Raw genomic sequence first — 19,654 nt, 5'->3', positions numbered from 1 at the left:
ATCAAGCTGTACTTTAAGCTCAACGGTCAAACTTACTTGTAAGATGTTTACAATGGTCTTTATGGGCATGTCTAAGCTGGCAAAGGGGAGACTGTTTGTAAATGGTTACCAAGTAACCATCACTGAGCCTCCCAATCATGTAAACTTAGGAGCTGATGAGTTTAGCCAAAGAGAAGTAAAACATATTTCAAAGACGGAATAAATGCTTATTTAAAGACATTAAGCAATTATGAAATCAAACAGGACCCATCCACAGGTAATTTGAGTTAAAAATGTGTTTTCTGTAAAAGCAGCATATAGCTAAACTAAGATAATTTACCAGCAATCAAATCCAATACATATTACCTGTTGCTCCATTGCTGTATTAGCAAAATAAAGTGTTTAATTCCCTTTTTAAAGCAGAGAGCTTTTGTTGACGATTCTTTCGAATCAGCAGAGGAGGGTGAGGACACTTACTAATTACAACACTGTCAAATGTAGACGATCTCCTTACCTTTACATTTTTGTAAATAATTATGTTATTGGGCCCTAATAACAGGTTCAATCAAACATGAAAAATACCCATTGCTTAATTAGCAGAACTTTAAGTTGCTTTTAAAAGTATTCTGTAGTTGAATGTTCTCCCCCTTCTCTGTAGATTGCTGTGGAGATTGTGATGGTTGCCAGTGTTGTAGCAGAAGAGCTATCTGTATCTCCTCTGTTGTACTACTGGTTCTTGCCCTGGCAGTGGTTGGTGTCATTCTCACTTTAATCTTTGGTGTTCCAAAACGTCCTCCTGGTAAGATATGGGGTTGAGATATGGAGCAAAACACAAGCTTAGTGTGTTAACACAAGTTTAATGCTAAGTGTTAGAATTGGTGTTCACCTTTGATTAAGTAAAATGATTTGTTGAATGCCATGCAGTGAATCGTGCCTGCAGGACAGCAGACAACAGGACAGGGTTCTTGTGTGATGACCGAGTGACTTGCATCCCACCCTCTGATCTGTGTGACGGGGCTGTGAACTGTCAGAGCGGTGCTGACGAGGACAAAGACATGTGCAGTAAATCACCATTTTCACAATTTATGTCTGTTTCTCCTCAAAAACCAGGAGCTACCTTTAACTTCTGAATCACACCCTGGCAAGTATGCTCTCTGATGATGAATGCTTTTCAGGTGATCTACCTGACAGCCTTCCAGCAGGTCTAGTGTTTCGATGTGGAAACCCTCAGTTTTGGATCTTTATTGACAAAAAATGTAATCACATCAATGACTGTGGGGACTGCTCCGATGAGATCGGAGTCTGTGAGTTTACTTTTACCTTTAAAATATTCATAATGACCACCATTGTAGTTTACATAAATCCTATCAAATAAAATATGTTATACTTACTGGTCCATCCTCTCCTATAGATGCTGGATGTCCACCCACCTGTAGGGTAGGATGGTGGTTCTGTACCCCAGTGGAATTCCAGTACTGCAATTGCATTCCTCGTAGTTTATGCCGAAATGGCCAGCAGAACTGCTTTGATTGGTCTGATGAGTACATCTGCCCTAAACCCAGCTAGCCACTATGCACCTGGTTCATTGAAGACAAATTCAAGATTCATTTTCATTTAAGAATTTTATTTCTAAAAGTGCATGATATTACCCAAAAATGTGGTCAAATCCTAAGCACCTTGGGCTGGAAATGCTATTACACCAGTTTGTGTAAAATATGTGAGTATGTAAGGCTGTTGGATGTATGCATTAGTAGCTGTTCAACAGCTTCAAGTCCTCCTCAGAGAGTGCTGAAGGGGAGAAACGTTTTGCCGAGGGGCAGTAGGGGCCACTCTCCCCAAGCTCCGGTTTATGCTGCCTTTTCTTAGTCTTCTGCGACAATGGCTTTGTGTGGCTATTTATGTTTCCTGGAAGTTCAGCCCCATGTGTGTGGGCGTGTGTTGCTTTATGAAAATGAAGCCTCTCCGCGGTGTCCTCGTCCTCCTTGTTCCACACCAAAGGCGATGCAGTCAGTACTCCTCGGATGAACTTTTTCCTACCAACTGGACAGCACACATTTAGATGGCAATTGGGGTCAAACTGCAAATTTGGTCACAGCAAATATGGTCACTGCGATAGAGACCGGACCACCTTTAAAATACTAATATGACAACAGTTAAACAGTTATTTAACGTACAAAAGTGAGAGGCTGCAGTACTTGAATCCTGTGCCTTCTTCTGTTTTGGCAGCTGTGTTGCACTGGTTTCCCACTGGTTTATTACCTGTCAAATTTGTTATGATTTGAAACATTGTTGTACAAAGTACACTGATTAAAATGTTACATTGTGAATGTACATTAAATACACTTGTAGACTTGCCTGTTCTGCCCACCCTTCAGTTTTACAACACACATGGTCAAATACTTGTAGTGGTTTCTCAGACAGAATCAACCCAGTTGCCTCCCACAGTTTTTTCTTGACTGATGTGCTGAGCTGGAAAGGTATTAAATATCATTGTAAATTCAAATAACGACCGAATCATAGATTATTACTCATTATAGGGTGACGGACACCCTGCAAATAAATCTCACCTTCACATTTGTTCCTGATAAATCCAGCCCTTGAAGCTTTGGAAGGCATGCGAGATATCCTATGGCCCTTTCTGAGACAGGGTTGTCTGGGGAAAAGAGAAACGACTCAGTCACAAAACACTGATTTGCCTGTACACAATTACGGATGGTCAGAACCAAGATTGAAGAGGACAGTATTGCAGTCACTCACAGGACAGACCCAGTAGCTGCAGGTTGTTCAGTCCCCTCTTCATCATTCTGATAGGTGCAGTCAGTCTCTGAAGGCCCTCATCTGAGAGACTGTTACCCCCAAGGAAGAGATTAGCAAGACTTCTGGAAAAAAAGAACAGGCCTTTTAGATTATACTTTTAACCATAACAACTCGCCATTGTGCCCTGCGTCTACTCTTACCTGGACAGTAAGTCAGACGTGAGATGTTGGAAAATGTCGTGGTTGTCTCCTAGCCTGCAGCCAAAGAGATCTAGACTTTTTAAACTACTGAACTTTTTTATTTCCTCCAGCTTTTCTGAAAGTAAAGGGAACCTGGTGGAATTCAATAAAAAAGCAGGGTTATTGTCAACTGAAAGCTGGGTGGTGTAATGATAAAAGGAAAGATTGCAATACCGCACCTATTTCGAAGACAAAGGGAGCTTAGGACAATTTCTCCATAAGCGTCGCTGAAGACTTGCAGAGCCCGGGGCGCAGTCACTGGATCCGAGAATACTTGCTTCTCCTCGGCGGCAACAAAAAGTCTGTCTCCAACTTGTTCGGGGAAACCAACAAGGCTGTCAACATGATGGATATTGTCCGCTATAAACAGCAAAGAGAGGTCATATAGGGTTTTGGCCGTGTATCTCAAACTGCCCTCTTTATTATACGTGAAAACGAAGTGTTCTTTTTTCATTCTAAGAGGATTTGTCGGTCTATTGCATGATGATTCTTGTTTAGTCTCCGCGAGGACTATGCCGTTGATGCGACGAAGTTGGCCTCTCTCGCGAACGTAGACAGTAGCAGAATCTAAATCAACCATAATCTCAAATAGCCTACCCAGACCATATAAACCTGACGATAGACCCAAACTGGAAAACTAACCGGACCCGTTGACTCACTACTTGTCGTATTGCTTAAGGTATATTTCTATCAGGGGTAGTTAGCTCTGTAGCTACGTTAAGTCTTTGGGAAAGTTTCATACAGCCCTCTACAAAACAGTCGACGCATCATTATTGCATACTCAATAGGTATACATTTTTTTCTGTAGAGGAAGAGCTGCGCTTAGCTACTTATCAAAATAAAGGTTTCTTATGGTTTGTTAAGATGTCTCCTCCTAACAAGCGTCTTTTATATAGATCTTTATTTAAATAACAGGAATTGGTTACCACACAATTTTACAATTATATGTAGCTTAAATATATCCGCTATAGGACGCAGTTGTTTTCCTGATTATATTGCAGACTTTCATTTTGAAAATAAATTAGCCGGAACAGGAACAGGAACGGAACAGTTTGCATTTGTTTACATATTTGGACTTGCCAACTTGAGCTTGTGTTCGTGGAAGAAATCAAACGTTTGTCAAATTTAGCGAGTAAATTGGTAAATGATTTATTAACTAGCGGGTTGTAAAAATGTCACCACGTAAACAATTGTAGATTGCTGTCCAAAATGATGGTGCAAAGGGCGATTCTTAGTTTACGTAGCTACACACTGTACTGAAAAGCCTGCATTTTTATTTGCTTTCCTATAGTCTACTGTGTTTGTAGCTGGTGTTTTGTTAGCTCTATATTTCTCAACAACAAAAAGTCACCATCTAATTTTATTGTACTACTAGCTATATCATATAATGTGCTCTAAACTAAGCCAAAGAACGTTATAGCTTATAAATCAGGCCTGACCTTACGTTGTGAAATTTGACAACATGATGTACTGGATCCATATACAGGTGCTACTCTGGAAGTCTGATTACCCTAGCCTCCAGAATGGCCACAACTAGTGATTTTCACTTGCAATTTCAAGGTGAGTGGACACTGTGCTACTTTGATTGACTTGGTTGGTTACTTTGGATGAGTGATTTGAAAGTGGCATTTGAACATGTGTTACATTTGATCTTTGGTATATATTGAGTTTGTTCTTCCTGCTTATATCCAATCAATTAGAGTTTGATGATGCTGAAAACCTGATGGGAGGTAATAGGGATGCAACAACAATCAGCATTGATGATGCTGGTCACAAACCTCAGCAGCAAAAAAGGCATGCTGGCATGCCTTTTGAGAATGATGAAGACACACTGGCAAATGATGACAAGACTGAAGTGAGGCTGGTTTTAGAATGTACATAAATCATCCAATGTCAAAGATCTTTAAATCATTGGTACACATGATTTGAAAATGTCACACAGCAATGACTTTGTTCACTTTTAATGTTTGTCTCCTCAGCTACTGTCTGGTCAAAAGAAAAGTGCTCCTTTCTGGACATTTGATTACTACCAAACATTTTTTGATGTTGAAACTCATCAGGTAGTGATCTAGGCCTACCACACAAATGTGTTTCCTTTTAGGACAATGCAATAGGGTCAACATGGATTTATATCCTGTGTCTAAATACATTTGAGTTAAGTGTATACAGTTGTTCATCCTTAGTACCTTGTAATAAAAAAAAAATATTCTTCTAGGTGAAGGATAGAATCATTGGTTCCTTACTGCCATGGCCTGGAAAAAACTTTGTTTGCCTGTACATCCGCAACAACCCTGATCTCTATGGTTAGTAGCAATTTTATCAAATCAAATCAAATTTATTTTTATAGCCCTTTTTACACGCAAGCATGTCACAGAGGGCTTCACATACGCCCATAGAACTGCCCCTCAACCAACCTAAACCCTCAAGGAAGACAAGGAAAAACTCCCAGAAAAACTCCCAATGGGAGAAAAAATGAATTGGAATAAATGAATTTATTGTTTAAATCTTTGACCCATTTTAAGACATGCAGTCATGAATGCCTGAACTGTATGTACAAGTATTAACTTTGTTCTATAATTATTTAAATGTTTGTGTGTGCTTTTAGGGCCATTCTGGATTTGTGCGACTCTTGTATTTGCCATTGCTATAAGTGGAAATATCTCAAATTTCCTGGTCCATTTGGGTCAACCAAAGTACAAATATGTGCCAGAGTTTCGGAAAGGTACGTATTATGTTTGTTTAGTTTTTTCATTAGGGTGCAAATTAAAAACAAATATGTCACACAAATGTGCTTAACAACAGAAATGTGTTTGATATTTCAGTGACCATAGCTGCGACAGCTATATATAGTTATGCTTGGTTGGTACCTCTTGCTCTCTGGGGTCTCCTGATGTGGCGAAACACTAAAGTCATGAACTTGGTGTCCTACTCCTTTCTGGAGATTGTCTGTGTATATGGATATTCTCTTTCTATTTACATACCTGCAGTGGTAAGTGCTTGAAATAGCTCCTGTTGAAAATACTGCAGCAATTTCAGTTAATTTAGGTTTACTGGGTTTTCATGCTTTTGATGTTTTGTATCAGGATTACAAATGAGGTATACATTTTTTATACAATAGAGTAGAGGGAGTTCATGAACTGTTTTGTCCTATTTTGCTGATGTCAGGTGCTGTGGATCATACCATATGATGGGGTGAGATGGTGTTCTATTGTGGTGGCCCTGTGTCTCTCTGGCTCTGTTCTGGCTTTGACGTTTTGGCCTGCAGTCAGGGATGACCACCCCAGGGTTGCCATAGCGATCATGTCAGCCATTGTGGCTCTGCATACACTGCTGGCAGTTGGTTGTAAGGTAATGTTACTTTCAGTGTTGCATTCAGAGATTAAACTAATTGGTCCACCAAATAATACAGTGTAATGGCTTTGAGGAAATCCATACCAAACCATGCCCGTATCCTGATTTGACAACCCCCATCTTGATTGACCTAATTTTCTTCACCTGGTTGCCCTCATTGACATAAGTAATGACATGATAATGAAATGATCTAATTTTGTTCCGGGCCAAATTACCTCAGTTAGTGGGCAACGGCATTGACCCAACTAGCTGTGTTTGATCTTAGACGCTACACTACACTGCCATTTTTGGAGTGTTCCTCCTATGCGTGTGAAAGGATTATACCCAGGGGTGTCAAGTTAGTAGTTTACCTTCGGCAGGCTTGCTGCTCAACGGAAACAATGATCCTGGCTGTCTACTGGCATGGAAGGAAGCCATTTGGTACACTCCCATGTGTGGTGGCAGCCAGCTATCAGGGTATTGGATGTCTGCTTACATATACATAGGTGATTAGTCTACATACTGTTGTGGTCAGGGATGTGGAGGAAGAAGAAAAGGTGATTGAAACTTCTGGAAATGATTTGCTGTCCAAATGATTGATTTTTATTGATCAACATTTTTGTTCTAGGCTTATTTCTTTAGCTCACCAGAAGCTGAAGGCCCTGCTGATGTCTCCAAGACTTTACTGGTCACACTGGCACACTAAATCTGTGTGCTGTCTAAAGGTTTTTGTGAACGGATGTTTTTTTTACACATTTACACATTATCTTGACACCATCAGTCATTATCTACATTTTATATAAATGAATGTAGACATTCGACTTAAAGTCCTTTGCTGTTTCTAGTATAATGTATTTTCACGATGACCTGTTCAACATCTGATACAGGCTTCCTCTGGGCAACATGATTTCTCCTTCCCAAAGCAAGTGTGATTCTTTTTCAATTGCAGGTTCTCCTGTTGCCTTATTAGAGAGAATCCGATTGCTGTGGCAATGAAGTCATGGGTCATCTAGATTTCACCTACACTTGGTCCCTCTGTTTAGTCCTCAAGAAACAAGTGTACAAACATGGTCCAGTTGGCGTGACCTCTGAAAATAAACACTGGTAGAAAATGTTATTTTGAATGAGATGGATTTTAAACTGCCTTAAGATGTACAGCTCTGGAAAAAAATGACACCAATGCACCTTTTTCTTTAATATATATATAAAAAATAAAAAAAAGGTTAAGGACAATTGAGTGAGGAACAGAAGGGTAAAATTTAAGAGGCCACTGCAAAATGCACCCTTCTGTTCCTCACGCAAAATGTTCCTTAACTTTTTTTTTTCAGTAAGAAAAAGGTGCAGTGGTCTCAAATTCAGACAGTCGTCATCTAAATATTTTAATGTTAAATATTTATTTGAACGTGATATAGATAAAACACTGTGTAATGAAGAATGAGATGTATAAAACAACCTTTTTTTATTTACATTGTTATGGGGTCAAGTCTATTGAATCTTGGTTATGTGCATATAGCAACAATGAAACTAATGCTTAGTGTATGATTTATTGGGTATTATATTAATACAGTTTATATACATATAACTGCTTTTCTTATCCTGTTCAGTATGTAAGTATTTTCAATGTAATGCCAAAGTTCAGTTTCAAACTAGAATTATGTCTTTGTCGGGTGGGCTTTTTATTATCATTCAAATGTAATGCTATGATTGATACACTGGGAATTTGTCAATTCATGCTTTGATGTTTCCTATTTAACGGCGAGAACATTATTCTTTGTAGGACCAAATTGCATGGGAATATAAATCTGGTGTGGAAAGATTGGTAACTCAAATAATATAATGGGGGTTTTTAAGGTTAATTAATAAGGGTAATTGTGAGTAAAATAGTTGCATTAGTAATGTGATGGAAATTCGGGAAAAGAGGATTTTTATACCCGTTGTCAGTTGTGTTGATGTAAATAAGTACATTTATACAATTTGACAGCTGAATTATTTAAAGGAGAGATTGTAACTAATAGGGACTAAAGTAATTGCAAAGTCTCAAGGTCAGCACCTACTTCTTTTTTAAAGGACTTCTATATGATGATGTTTTCAATATATCTGGCAATCTTTTCTGAAAAGGTGTTTTGTCTGTGGTCATTGATAACATCTGCCGTAGGCATTGTTACGCATACACGATGCCTCCAGGACAGGTACAACAAAGGTATCATTTACGATCCTTATCTGCCCACCAAGAACACAACATATTTTGAGATGTATTATGTATTAAACATCCCAGTTGGCAGGGATGTGTGCTTCAGTGATTTTTCCAGCAATATCAGGGATTCCAAGTATTTGACCTAATTAAGAAAATAAAAAAATTGTGTCACTTGAAACTTGTGTCAAAGGGGTGGTGTGCCCTAATTAATGGTCATTCTAGCCCCAGCTTTGAGTTACACTGAAGCTGGCTCCTACTGATAACCCTCGGAGAGGAATGTCGACTGCTTCAGTCAAGCCATGCAGGTAGCTGTTTCCCTCTATAGAGGTGGATTTAACTATGGATAGTAATACATGTTAACTCCTGTGATTTACAGCATATAATAAAGGATCCCTGCCAGGCTCAGATGTGGATGAAGGTATGAGAATAACTTAAACCGTGTTTTAAGTGTGATTCTTAGAACCGGTAAAAAAAGGATGGCTACTTCAAATGGAAAAGGTGAGAAAGTGTCCAAATTCGAGACTTTGAAACATTTGGAAAAATGCCGAAAAGAAAGAGACGACGCAATACTCAGAGAGAATGGTCTTCGGGAAAAACTGAGACAATACGAATCGAGAATGCGTTCAACAGAGGCACTTAAACAGAAACTGAAGACCTTGACAGTGGATAATAAAGAGCTGCGGAAAATGGTCAAGACTCTACGGCAGGAGATAGGACTTGAGGCCAGTCCCAAATTCAATGGTAAATCCACAAAGGACATAATTAACGATTTGCATGAGAAAGAACGTCAGTGCAGTTCCCTGGTTGAAAAAACAGGAAAATTGAGTTTGACTATTGATGATTTAACATCGGAGTTGGCAAACACTGTTACCTCCAAAACTCTGTTGGAAGATCAGGTGCAATCATTGCAGCAAAATCTAAAGGACATGACAAACAACCAGCGACGTTTACTGAAATTGTGGGAGGACAAGAAGTCTCAAAGAGAGCAGCTCACTCTACCCGCAATTGCTCAAAGACCCGGACAGAAACCAATAGCCCATAAATCAATCCAGACAGAGATGTCAATCAACCCTGCTCAGAAGCTTCCAATCAACGCATTTGAAACCAAACCATTCCGCCGGGATACAGAGAAAAAATCAAGTTTAGAAAAGATAGAAAAAAGAGGTTTAACAACATTTGGAAATGGTTTTGGAAGTGGAAATCATCATCGGGACAAGACTGCATTTGTTCATGATGACACTAAATGAATCAAAAATGTATGGATTTACAGAAACCTGATTTTTACATGATTAACTGGTTACAGTAATCGATAGTATATAATATAATTTTTTATAAAACACGACCAATAGGGACAATTAAAATGACGAACGAACAACGAAATTTACTGAATATTGATTTATGCCATAGAAATGTCAGTCCGCTGAAACTGCAGATTATCGTTTTGTAAATGTATTTTTTGTGTTTCAGTGTAGGACTCTGTTTTTTTAGCATTAAGAGCATCAAAATAAATAGTTAATTGTTTCGTGGACCTTTTTTATACAAATAGCAAATTTGTTGAATTAACATATCCAAGAATATATCCCTTTTTATATAAATTACATAAACCTTTCATCTAGTCATGCAACAACTGTGACTGACTTTTAGGAACAGGTTTCCAAGAAGTTTCACTAAAATGCAGGCAATATGAGGGCCGGACCTAAAATGGGGGCCTTGTGGGGTCCTTGAGTGCATGTGGCGCGCGATATGGGAAAGAGTCCTGCAAGCGAGAGAATGGCATTTGTTTAGGTTCGCCAGTATCTTAACACCATGTTTTCTGTTGACCAAAGCTGGTTTGTGCGTAAGGTAAGTTCAACTGATCTTAAATGAAACCACACATGAAGTGGTATTGCAAGCTAACGAGGTATTTAGCAAACTGCTGAGCTGAAAATGTTGAGCTACCAGCTGACCGTAGCTAGCACTAGCTAGCTAACCAGCGGTGGCTAATTTGAATTCGACTTTTTACTACTGGCTAGCCACACCGTTTAAAACACCTAATCGACGATTGATGTGCTGATGAAGTATTCAAAGTGTATGGTTGCAGGTTATATATTGGAGAGCAGCGGCCAGTGTAGCCTGGGCTGTGGTGCTGTTGCCACCAACCACAACTGTATTTGTGGTTCTGAGTAGATTCAGCCTACTCCACCCTATTCAGTGGATATCAGGTAAGTAACCAAACAACTCACACACGCATACCGAACTGATAGTCATGCATAGTTTACACAATTCTCAGTGCATTTTAATTACAAACTTTTTTATTATTACCTCCAGATTGCCTGGACCTATTGACTAGTGCAAGTGCTATCTTCTCCTTCATTCTGCTGTGTGGTGTGATCCTGGTTGTTGGCTTCTTCAACCTGGAATATTACACGGGTGAGTGACAGCCTAGACAAACTGTAAAACTGCGAAACACAGAAGAGTGGATTTGAGAAGCCCTGCTACGAGGCCTACTTTTTACATTGACATGGTATTAGAGCTTGTGTACTTTTACTCTCTACCAGTTGTCCCATCTATTGCCTGCTCCAAGATTGCTTTGTTGGGCCAGCTGCTCCATCCTCGGCAGTTTGTACACTCCCTGGTCCACTGTGTATTGGGAATAATAGTGTCTTGGTGCTGTGCTGTCACCATTGGGGGAAGATATTGTACATTGGGATACCCTTGCACACAGGGAGAAGGGTAAGTCATCGAAAACAATGGAACCCACATTATCCTTTGTGTTCACATTCAGTTTAGTCTAAATCAACATTTCTATGATTTGGACCCTCTGGTTTTGGTAGTTCCTCTCAGATGTGCCTGAATGAGTACCACCTCTTCCTGCTTCTTGCTGGCACCTTCATTGGATACAGTCATAGCCTTGTGGGTGTGGTCCATAACATGAACTACGTATCTTTCCACACCGTTCAGGTAATCCCCCTCTGTCAACTGTGTCATATACATGGTTGCATAACGGCAATTGATTTAATCATTTAGTTTGAACTGCACTTCCCATGAATATTTTTTCATTACGTTTTATATTTTCCAGCAATACAAATATCTCTGCTTTAAGGGAACACTACCTTCAATAATAAAGTGCAGTGCCACTCAGGCCCTTTACTCAGTCCGGAACTTCATTGCCCTCTATTTCTTTTTGGGTAAGTGTTCTTTGCTTCTCTCTGGGAATTTTTAGTTTTTTTGGTGGATATTTGAATCAATGGTTAAGTTGTGTCTTGTCCCTATATGACAGGATATGCCCCAAAAGCATGGATCTGTAAAACACTGGATCTTCAAATAAACAGGTCAGTGGGGTGTATGTTATTACACGCCAGATTACAATGACATTAACAAAATCTGTATTTATTTTGAATCTGCTGTACATTATTGTGTGTCTGCTCCCAGCTCTGTCCACTCTCTGGATACAGTGGCTGGTCTCCTGGACCTCTCTCTGCTGTACCACCTGTGGACCAGCGCCACCTTCCTCCTCTTCACCTGGTACATCACAGTGCTGCTCTTCAGGATCTTCATCACAGAGGTGACCGACTAGTCTCTCCGCCCGTTTCAGATTTCCAGACGTACTTTCTGTTCTGGTGTTACTTTGTTTCCTGCATCTTTACTTTCCATCGGTAATGCAACCGTAAGGGGCACTGTTTTCATATTGTCAACCTCATCCTCAATATGCTTTTGGTTATAAGTGTCTGAATTGACTCACAGGTGTACAGCTTTCCAGTACAGTCAACCTTTGCTGAGGAGGTCAATCAGTGCCTACCTAAAGTCATCATCGGCAAGCAACCAATGATATTAAAGGTAACCACAATATGACTTTGTTCAGTGCCAAATTAAGTTCCATTGACGTTACTATGATCTTATTCTATATGTGTATGATGAGTTTGTCTGCTGTCAGTTTCTGTTTTGAATGTCTGTTGTCTTTTCCAGTTTTTAGCTCTGCAGGACCTGGCACTTTTGTCCGAACACTCGCCGTCACGACGATCAGAGGTCTTCAGTCTCAGCCAGCCAGGTCTGTCCCCTTACCTTGCTCAAAATCCAGATGGATCGCTAATAAATACCCCCCACCCCCCATTTGACTACAATGGTTGTGTGACTGTCCTAGGTGGCCATCCTCATAACTGGAATGCCCTCAGTAAAGAGTGTCTCTTTCTGCTGGCTGACCTGACCCAGAGGCTGGTGGCCCATCATGAGACTGTAGCCACCAACGGCAGGGCCAAGACACAGTCAAGTGGCAGCTCCACCAAGTCCACCTCGTCAGAAAGCTCCGGTACAGGCCAATACAGACATGATAACTGATGTATGAGAGCCCCGGCTGAATGATAGAACGATGAACTTACTATGCATGGCTATTCTTTCAATAAATAAATAAGCAGTGACGTCGGGTACAGAAGATTTGAAGACCCCTCGTCCCAACGCTCTCATCCGAACCCCCGGCTCTGTCTTCCTGGGCTCCTCCATGGGGGGTCTGCGGGGACCTCTTACCGCCCCGTTCACCCCTGACCTGGACAGCCCCTTCTCCTCCCCTGCACTGCGGCACCTGGCAGCCTCCAGGGTGCCTTCATCCCCTTGGTTTGGGACGGTCCAGAGCCCCCACATCGTGAGGAGGTGTCCCAAGCTCTGGTCTGCCTCCACAGGTATGTCTGCAGGGCTTCCTGGACATGATTGATGTTGTGTGGAGGTCCTGGGCTGGAGCTGCTGTGTAGCCGATGGCCTTTGTGGTTATGGCAGTATGCTGCAGCACGCTCTGGACCAAGATTATAACAGGGGTGGCCCAAATAAGCCTACCCTGGCAGTTACAGGTGTGAGCATGTAACCAGCTGCTTTTTTGCTCATGTATGATGCTGCAGACAAACATTAGTCTTTTAATGAATACCTGGTAACAGAAGCCTCTGTTACTGTTACATCATTGTGTATTAATTCCATGTTAGATGGTTGTGTATTGTTTTACTCATGTTGATGGATGACTGTATCCAGACTCCCAGCCCCACGACAGTCCTCCTGCATCCCCGGCTCCAGCCCCCAGCCCCACACAGACTGAGAAGAAGCCCAGCTTCCTGGCCCAGTTCCTCCAGAACAGGAAGGACCAGGTACTGTCCCCTTATTAAACTCCACCTAAATGATGGATAGTACTGTTCTAACATTCACTCCTTGGGGGGGGGGGGGGGGGGAAGACACTCAGCAAGACACTCAGCAAGACATAAAGCTTCATGTTTTAACTCGATTGTCCCATTCAGGTTACACATTTCTTGGCAAGACGTGGGTTGATTATGTATTTGTTGAACAAGGTAAGATTGTGTGTGCATGCAATCGTCCGACCGGGAGTGGCTCGCTGCATGCTCATTTAATTGACTTTAATAACTCACAGAAAATCTACTTGGTGATTAGTTTACATATTTAGTAAAGCATCAAGTTCATAGCTGTCCTGTCTGTCTGGTGTGGATACTAATGAAGTCGTGATTCTTCCTCAAAGGCATCTCCGCTATTAACCATAGATCTCAGCCAACCAATTTAAAGAACACTAACTTTTAAGATTGACCAAACATGTGGCCTAGGATGGTTTGAGGTGGAGGTCTCGTGCTTGTTGGATGAATAAGCTCCAGTAACGCTGCACAAGTCACTTTGTCCTTGTAGTAAACCAGTGTGACACACTTGGTAGTGTTCTCTCAGTCGGACTAGACTCATCCTAACATTGTTTTTGTGTATGTAGTGCATGCCACCCTTGTAGATGTAGTGCATGGTTTACATCCCTGTCACTTATGACCAGTTTCATGTGCATCCAATGATTCCTGTCCATCTGATTACACTCATTGCCTGCTGAAGAGAAATGCTGGTACAAAATAAATAAACATTGATTGGTAAATTACCGCCTACCTGAGTCCAAGTATTTGAGTTCTAAAAACACTTAAGCTGAACTCCTACCTTGAAGTAACTTAGGCCTTGCTATGAAAGTCTCTCTCCGGATGGATAAATGAGGTTGAGGGATGACCGGCTTGTTTGTGCCTCCTCGATCTCCCCTGCAGCTCCCGGAGGCCACTAGTCAAGCCCTCTTCGCTGACCAGCCAATCACACATTTGGGCACTAGAAGGTCTGTTGATATCATGTGTATTCAGTGCATGCTGATAACATTTCCACGTCGTCCATCAACGATGGTGGGATCATTCATAAATGTGCTTGATGGAAGATGAACCAGTGTCTTATTGAGTGGACAACTGCTATTGTGTTTCGTTCCCTCATCCTTCCCTTGTAGGGCTGTCTCACCTGGTGGTAGCCTCGTACTCGGAGGACAGGTTTGGAGTGGTGCAGACTTCCCTCCCCAGCATTCTGAGTAGCATGCTGCTCTTACAAGAGGTAAGCTGCTGGGGAGTTTACTAACTCCTGAAGGCTTGTGTTGTAAGTCTTACTGACTTACTCTGTGACTTCCTCTCTGAAGTTCTTCACGTCACATTGAGCTCTATGCCAGTATTATAGACTTTGCTTCACTCCTCTCCAGGCGGTGGACAGGCACTTTAAGCTGCCCCATGCATCCAGTAAGGCAGCCAGGTCACCTGCAGCATAGGAGACTCCAGCTATAAAACGTTGCGCTTTGCTCTCAGGGCCACCCTCATGACTGCCATCTACAGGATAACCACCACTTTCAGGGAACACCTTAAGTAAGGCTGCCTTTGTTCTATGGACAAAAGGCTGTCCTGGACTTGTTTGAATATAATCCCAGTGTTTGTATATGTTGGATGCTTGTATTTCAGTGTAACCTGCGGTGTGGATCAGGTATGATTTTTGTGGACTTAACTTCTGAATTTGTTTTTGTCTTCAGTGCTGTACAGCTGTCTGCAGAGCATCGGAAGAGATTGCAACATTTCCTGGAGTACAAAGAATAATGTATGTTGTGGATGCTGTTCCCCTTGGACTCTATGAAGTTTGTGTTGTTGGTTATGCAATGTGCCGGCCCTCTATTTTATGATTGTTCTATTTGTTAGACTGTTGAAGTTGATTTTGATTTAATACCTATGTCAAAGCAATGAATAAATACGGGCTTTGTATTTAAAATCATGTACAGTTGCTTTTGGTTACATTCTTAAACCCATGTCCTTTTTGTACTCAACTAATGCAGAGATTGGGTAGCATTTTTCACTTTAGAAAAAAATGCAAATAGTCAACATTTTACAAAGGAGGTATACACCATATGTGCCTCTGTTTTTGTTTAATGAAAGACAATGTTAATATGCTGTAATATAAAATATTATGTGGATGTTGAAAGTGCATAAATTGCTGTCATACATGTACAACAGTTGACGTGAATGAGTTGAGTAAGATGCTTTTGTTCAGTGAAATCAAATTTGGAATGTGAACCAGATGCAAGATAAAATATTTTCAATAGATACATTTGCCTTTTGCTAGAATACAAAATCCACAGCATTGGTCTGCATGGAGATAATGAAGGCAGCAGAGGTCGCTGCCTCGCAAACTGATCGAGTACTATTGCCGAAACTACTACACTTACCTGAGGATTTCTCTCAGCGCTGACCATGTGAGTTTTCAGAGATGGACAAATACACGACTTCAACAGTGGCGCACGTCAGTTGAAATGGAGTGCTAGAACCTTAGTGAACGTCTTGAAAAACTTGTGTACATGTCCCTGCTATAGACACGACCGAATAAGCAAACTAATTACATTTTCCTAGTAGTAATGTAGGCTACAACGCATCCCACGCATGCATCGACATGAGTCAAGGATAAAACTTTTCGACACGGAGTTGAGTATTGGTCTAAGGTGAGTACATGCACCGTAAACTATTGTGAATTTATTGATTTATCTAATTCCAACCAAGCTCAAGCAAGAATCTGTAACTATTAATATTGTTTCATGCCAGACGATAGACAATTATCTAACACAGAAATGCACAACGTTAGTATTGGACCTTAAGATGCTTTAAATCACTTGAGTTGACTGCTTATTAGTCGTTTCACTGCGGTCTTGTCCTATTAAACGAATGTTGTTTTGAAACAATACCAGTTTACATGTAAATGCTAAGCCTAATGGAACGTCAAAGTCTTGGCTGTAGATCTCTGAAGAGGTTTCTCTTCATTCCATCCCTGCAACCCTGATTTGTGTAATACAATTGGAATGACACAGCTATGCAGGGGGTGGGAAAGATGGCGAGCTTATTGCTCTTCAGAGTAAAACGATTACTTGTTTTTCTCTGAACGTAAAAACGGGGTACACAAAGTACAATTTTGATATTTTTCTGTGAAAGAATGAGTCATTTCTGCCCTCAGATTTCTTAAAACAGTAACTGAGCCTTGCATTGTATTTTTATGATTTCGATCAGTAACGTAGTCTACTTCTGAAAAACACGTATTTTTACTGAACCAGTAATGAAATGAAACAGTATTTCCATTGTCTTCTTTTTCATTCTCAGCGGATCATCTGTCTTTGAAAAATGTGTTTCCATGTGGTGCAGCAGGCTTTTACATCTTTTCCCTTAATTGTACATTACATGTTGGATAAGCCTGCTAAAAGAGAATGTTAGGTAGTAGACTACAAAATATTTATGTTGGCTAGAATATGGGTATTTTGCAACACCCTGGGGTGACACAACTGTGCTTTGTCTCTTGTAAGTGTAATTAAAACAAATGATCAGTGCTAAAATTCAAAACAATCTAAAACAGATGTCGTTTTTTTTAACAACTCACAAAATCATTAATGAGAAGGATCACAAATGAAATGTGCCATACAGTGTAATTCTTAATCATATTGGTGCAGGAACATCCTCTTTTCAGGAAACCCCCCAAAATTGAATGTTGAATATTCATGTATACTATTAGATTAATGAATACAAAGGCAAGTCTTAGGTTATTGCTTCGTTTGTAAGATTTGACTAGTTGAAAAGATGACTGCATTTTCATTCTCAAAGAAATTATAATTGTCAAGTCAGTTATGTGAAACATTTAATACCGTTTTTGAGCTGTCTGAAACACCCATCAATTGACATCAAACTAAATGACACATTTCTGCAAAGTAGCAAATGTTGGGACACACACATAGAAAAGTACACCATGCTCAGTGAAGAGAGCCAATGCAGAAAAGTACTAATATTTTCACTGGAAGCCATCTAACACTAACATGCAATCACAAAAAACAACAACGCTAAGCAGTTGATGTGTTTTTGCTGATAGATGAAGATGTATGGTATATTCAACTTTTATGTTTCATATTTTTCTCAGGGTAAAACTAATTTACATTTCAAAGTTTTATTTATGAACATTGAAAAGCCAGACCATTACATAGAGGCATTGAATGCTTTATGGATTGCAATATGAGTTAGCAGTAAGTCCTAGAATGTAGCCTACAACTCAGTGGGGTGGAGTGTAGGAACTGTGAGAGCAAACCCACATGCTGTAAAACTAGAATCATACTTTGTAGTTAAATTTCACTTAAAGTATTCTATCTTTAATCATTATAGGACCCAAAATGATATATTCTGTTACCTATAAATAACTTTGTAATCTATTTTCCCGATTCTTAAGAGGGTCATCTATCTCTCCCTCTGTCCCTACCTCCCATCATGTATAAGATCTATAAAACCAGTTGATCCACTCCTCCAGATCACTTGAGACCACAAATCCAGATTGTTATCCAATGCCTTTTTAAACCATAGCACTCCTATGACATCATGTTGAATTGAAATATGCTCCGGTGTATGACTGTGCTCAGTGGGTATAATATTACCAGTACTGTTGCCTCAAATGAGAGTGAATGCGAGTGGACTGTGGAGTTCAATTGATTCCTAGTAGAAGATGTCATATATTGTCAAGATGTTGCCACCGCCCAACTATTTACCCATTAAACATTTGTGCAGTGTTAGCAACACAACCGTAACTTGTCAAGTACATAGTTCATTTCGAACATAGCCTTATGAACTGCATGTCATTGCTTTAGAACTAGAACTTGCCTAGCAGTTAGTTACCTTGTAGCTTTGAAACAGAATATAATTAGAACTGGACTCAAATACTTTGCTTTTTAGGCTTTCAGTTTTCTGTACCTAGTACTGTAACAGAACCAAAACATCTATCTGGAGAGTTGTATCAGAACCCTCAGATACACGTTGGACACAAATAACCTTGGGATCGGTTTTTACAGACAATCATACAACGCATCTCTTATTTCAAGGTCTTGGCAAGCAGAAGGGGCACCGAATGAAGAGTCTATAGGTCCATGCAGGCCTTGTGTGTCTGTTTCTCTGTGTTCCTCCATCTTGTGGTTTGGCTCTATCCACTGTCATTCACTGGAATTTCCTGCCATCTGTACACAGTCGACATTTCTCACAGATTTGCACCTGCTTGTAAATGTTCGGGTCTGCCAGTGTAGTGAAGTTTGGATAGAAGTGTCGAGACTATGGATAGAGCCTGTGTCGAGTTTAGAAGGACACAGCAGACCAGGTCTGTATGGACAGAGGAGGTGTCCACTTATCTGTTGTTGTTGCTGTGTAATCCCTTTCTACTGTGACATTGGGTCTGGCCTGGAACTGGTCCTGCCCTCTGAGGTGTCATTCCTGAACAGCTTGTTGTGAATGAAGTCAGACTTCTGATTAGCAGCTCTGAGCCAAACACCTAACCGTGTCTGACAGTTGGCTGATGTGTGTTTGTGTGCATGTATGCATATGTTTGTCTGTGGACAGATATATGTGTAAGCACAGCACTGTACGTCCTAATACAGTGGACTGTGTTCATTCAGTGACTGAGTGTCCCCAAGTAGCCCATGTCAAACAGCTCCTGATGCAGATTAATGACACACTTGATGTGGCCATGAACGACTTCCAAGTCAGCACTGAAACACACTTTTTGGCTTAGTAATGGCAAAGTTTTGTCAGATTTATAAACATTTTGCTTTGGTGTTACAGAGGCAAAGGACATTAGCTTCAGTATGGAGTATAAATATGCCACACATTTATGAGTATGTTCTTTCAAAACTTGATTGTTTTATGAATCAGTTTGTTTGACTGCCAATTAGGTCATATTCATGTAGACCTTGGATACATGTACTTATTTCACTGTTATGAAAAATCTTTGTTGCAGAATAAAGAGTTCTATGTCAATCAAAAAGTACAGAGAGTACGCTTTTATTTACAACTTACTAACA

The 19,654-nt window shown here is 40.4% G+C and overlaps 6 protein-coding genes across 7 annotated transcripts in view; 5 read left to right on the top strand and 1 right to left on the bottom strand.

Moving 5' to 3' along the window:
* Positions 1 to 52: 52 nt before the first annotated feature.
* LOC124472336 (low-density lipoprotein receptor class A domain-containing protein 1-like) lies at positions 53 to 1,559 on the top strand. Its single transcript, XM_047027112.1, has 6 exons — positions 53 to 104; positions 323 to 442; positions 638 to 778; positions 904 to 1,041; positions 1,155 to 1,283; positions 1,391 to 1,559. Exons 1-6 carry the CDS (start codon positions 53 to 55, stop codon positions 1,543 to 1,545), a joined length of 735 nt encoding a protein of 244 aa, XP_046883068.1. The 3' UTR covers positions 1,546 to 1,559.
* A 20-nt stretch (positions 1,560 to 1,579) lies between these two features.
* On the bottom strand, positions 1,580 to 3,782 carry lrrc42 (leucine rich repeat containing 42). 2 transcript variants are annotated; one of them, XM_047027703.1, is made up of 7 exons: positions 3,155 to 3,781; positions 2,937 to 3,068; positions 2,737 to 2,858; positions 2,547 to 2,632; positions 2,335 to 2,448; positions 2,154 to 2,238; positions 1,580 to 2,019 (listed from the first exon to the last, which is right to left on the bottom strand). In XM_047027703.1, the coding sequence occupies exons 1-7, from the start codon at positions 3,553 to 3,555 to the stop codon at positions 1,727 to 1,729; spliced, it is 1,233 nt and encodes a 410-aa protein (XP_046883659.1). In that variant the 5' UTR covers positions 3,556 to 3,781; the 3' UTR covers positions 1,580 to 1,726. The 2 variants fall into 2 exon arrangements, with proteins under 2 accessions (XP_046883659.1, XP_046883660.1); XM_047027704.1 differs by having other exon boundaries at positions 1,581 to 2,019; positions 2,737 to 2,855; positions 3,155 to 3,782.
* A 225-nt stretch (positions 3,783 to 4,007) lies between these two features.
* yipf1 (Yip1 domain family, member 1) lies at positions 4,008 to 8,422 on the top strand. The gene is made up of 10 exons (XM_047027721.1): positions 4,008 to 4,115; positions 4,462 to 4,535; positions 4,676 to 4,830; positions 4,955 to 5,035; positions 5,191 to 5,278; positions 5,581 to 5,697; positions 5,798 to 5,964; positions 6,141 to 6,323; positions 6,934 to 7,030; positions 7,255 to 8,422. The coding sequence occupies exons 2-9, from the start codon at positions 4,499 to 4,501 to the stop codon at positions 7,009 to 7,011; spliced, it is 906 nt and encodes a 301-aa protein (XP_046883677.1). The 5' UTR covers positions 4,008 to 4,115; positions 4,462 to 4,498; the 3' UTR covers positions 7,012 to 7,030; positions 7,255 to 8,422.
* Positions 8,423 to 8,918: 496 nt separating this feature from the next.
* On the top strand, positions 8,919 to 10,332 carry zgc:113691 (uncharacterized protein LOC503529 homolog). Its single transcript, XM_047027722.1, has one exon. The coding sequence runs from the start codon at positions 8,976 to 8,978 to the stop codon at positions 9,744 to 9,746; it is 771 nt and encodes a 256-aa protein (XP_046883678.1). The 5' UTR covers positions 8,919 to 8,975; the 3' UTR covers positions 9,747 to 10,332.
* On the top strand, positions 10,217 to 15,893 carry ndc1 (NDC1 transmembrane nucleoporin). Its single transcript, XM_047027675.1, is given in 20 exon segments — positions 10,217 to 10,341; positions 10,580 to 10,700; positions 10,807 to 10,908; positions 11,037 to 11,211; positions 11,313 to 11,439; positions 11,558 to 11,666; positions 11,759 to 11,810; positions 11,911 to 12,043; positions 12,223 to 12,315; positions 12,445 to 12,526; positions 12,620 to 12,784; positions 12,891 to 13,151; positions 13,492 to 13,604; positions 13,752 to 13,802; positions 14,538 to 14,573; positions 14,575 to 14,602; positions 14,765 to 14,865; positions 15,008 to 15,062; positions 15,065 to 15,167; positions 15,329 to 15,893. Coding segments are annotated over 20 exon segments (2,007 nt in total). The 5' UTR covers positions 10,217 to 10,305; the 3' UTR covers positions 15,393 to 15,893.
* A 171-nt stretch (positions 15,894 to 16,064) lies between these two features.
* LOC124472699 (zinc finger protein GLIS1) overlaps positions 16,065 to 19,654 on the top strand; it is a 15,390-nt gene continuing 11,800 nt past the window's right edge. Inside the window, exon 1 of the mRNA XM_047027687.1 lies at positions 16,065 to 16,285. The gene's annotated coding sequence lies outside the window, so the exon portion shown is untranslated. The remainder of the gene's footprint in view (positions 16,286 to 19,654) is intronic.

The sequence above is a fragment of the Hypomesus transpacificus genome, chromosome 10 (genome assembly GCF_021917145.1).
Source record: "Hypomesus transpacificus isolate Combined female chromosome 10, fHypTra1, whole genome shotgun sequence".
Taxonomy (NCBI): domain Eukaryota; kingdom Metazoa; phylum Chordata; class Actinopteri; order Osmeriformes; family Osmeridae; genus Hypomesus; species Hypomesus transpacificus.
Note: the sequence above shows the minus strand (reverse complement) of the source record. Positions and strands in the feature narration are given on the sequence as shown.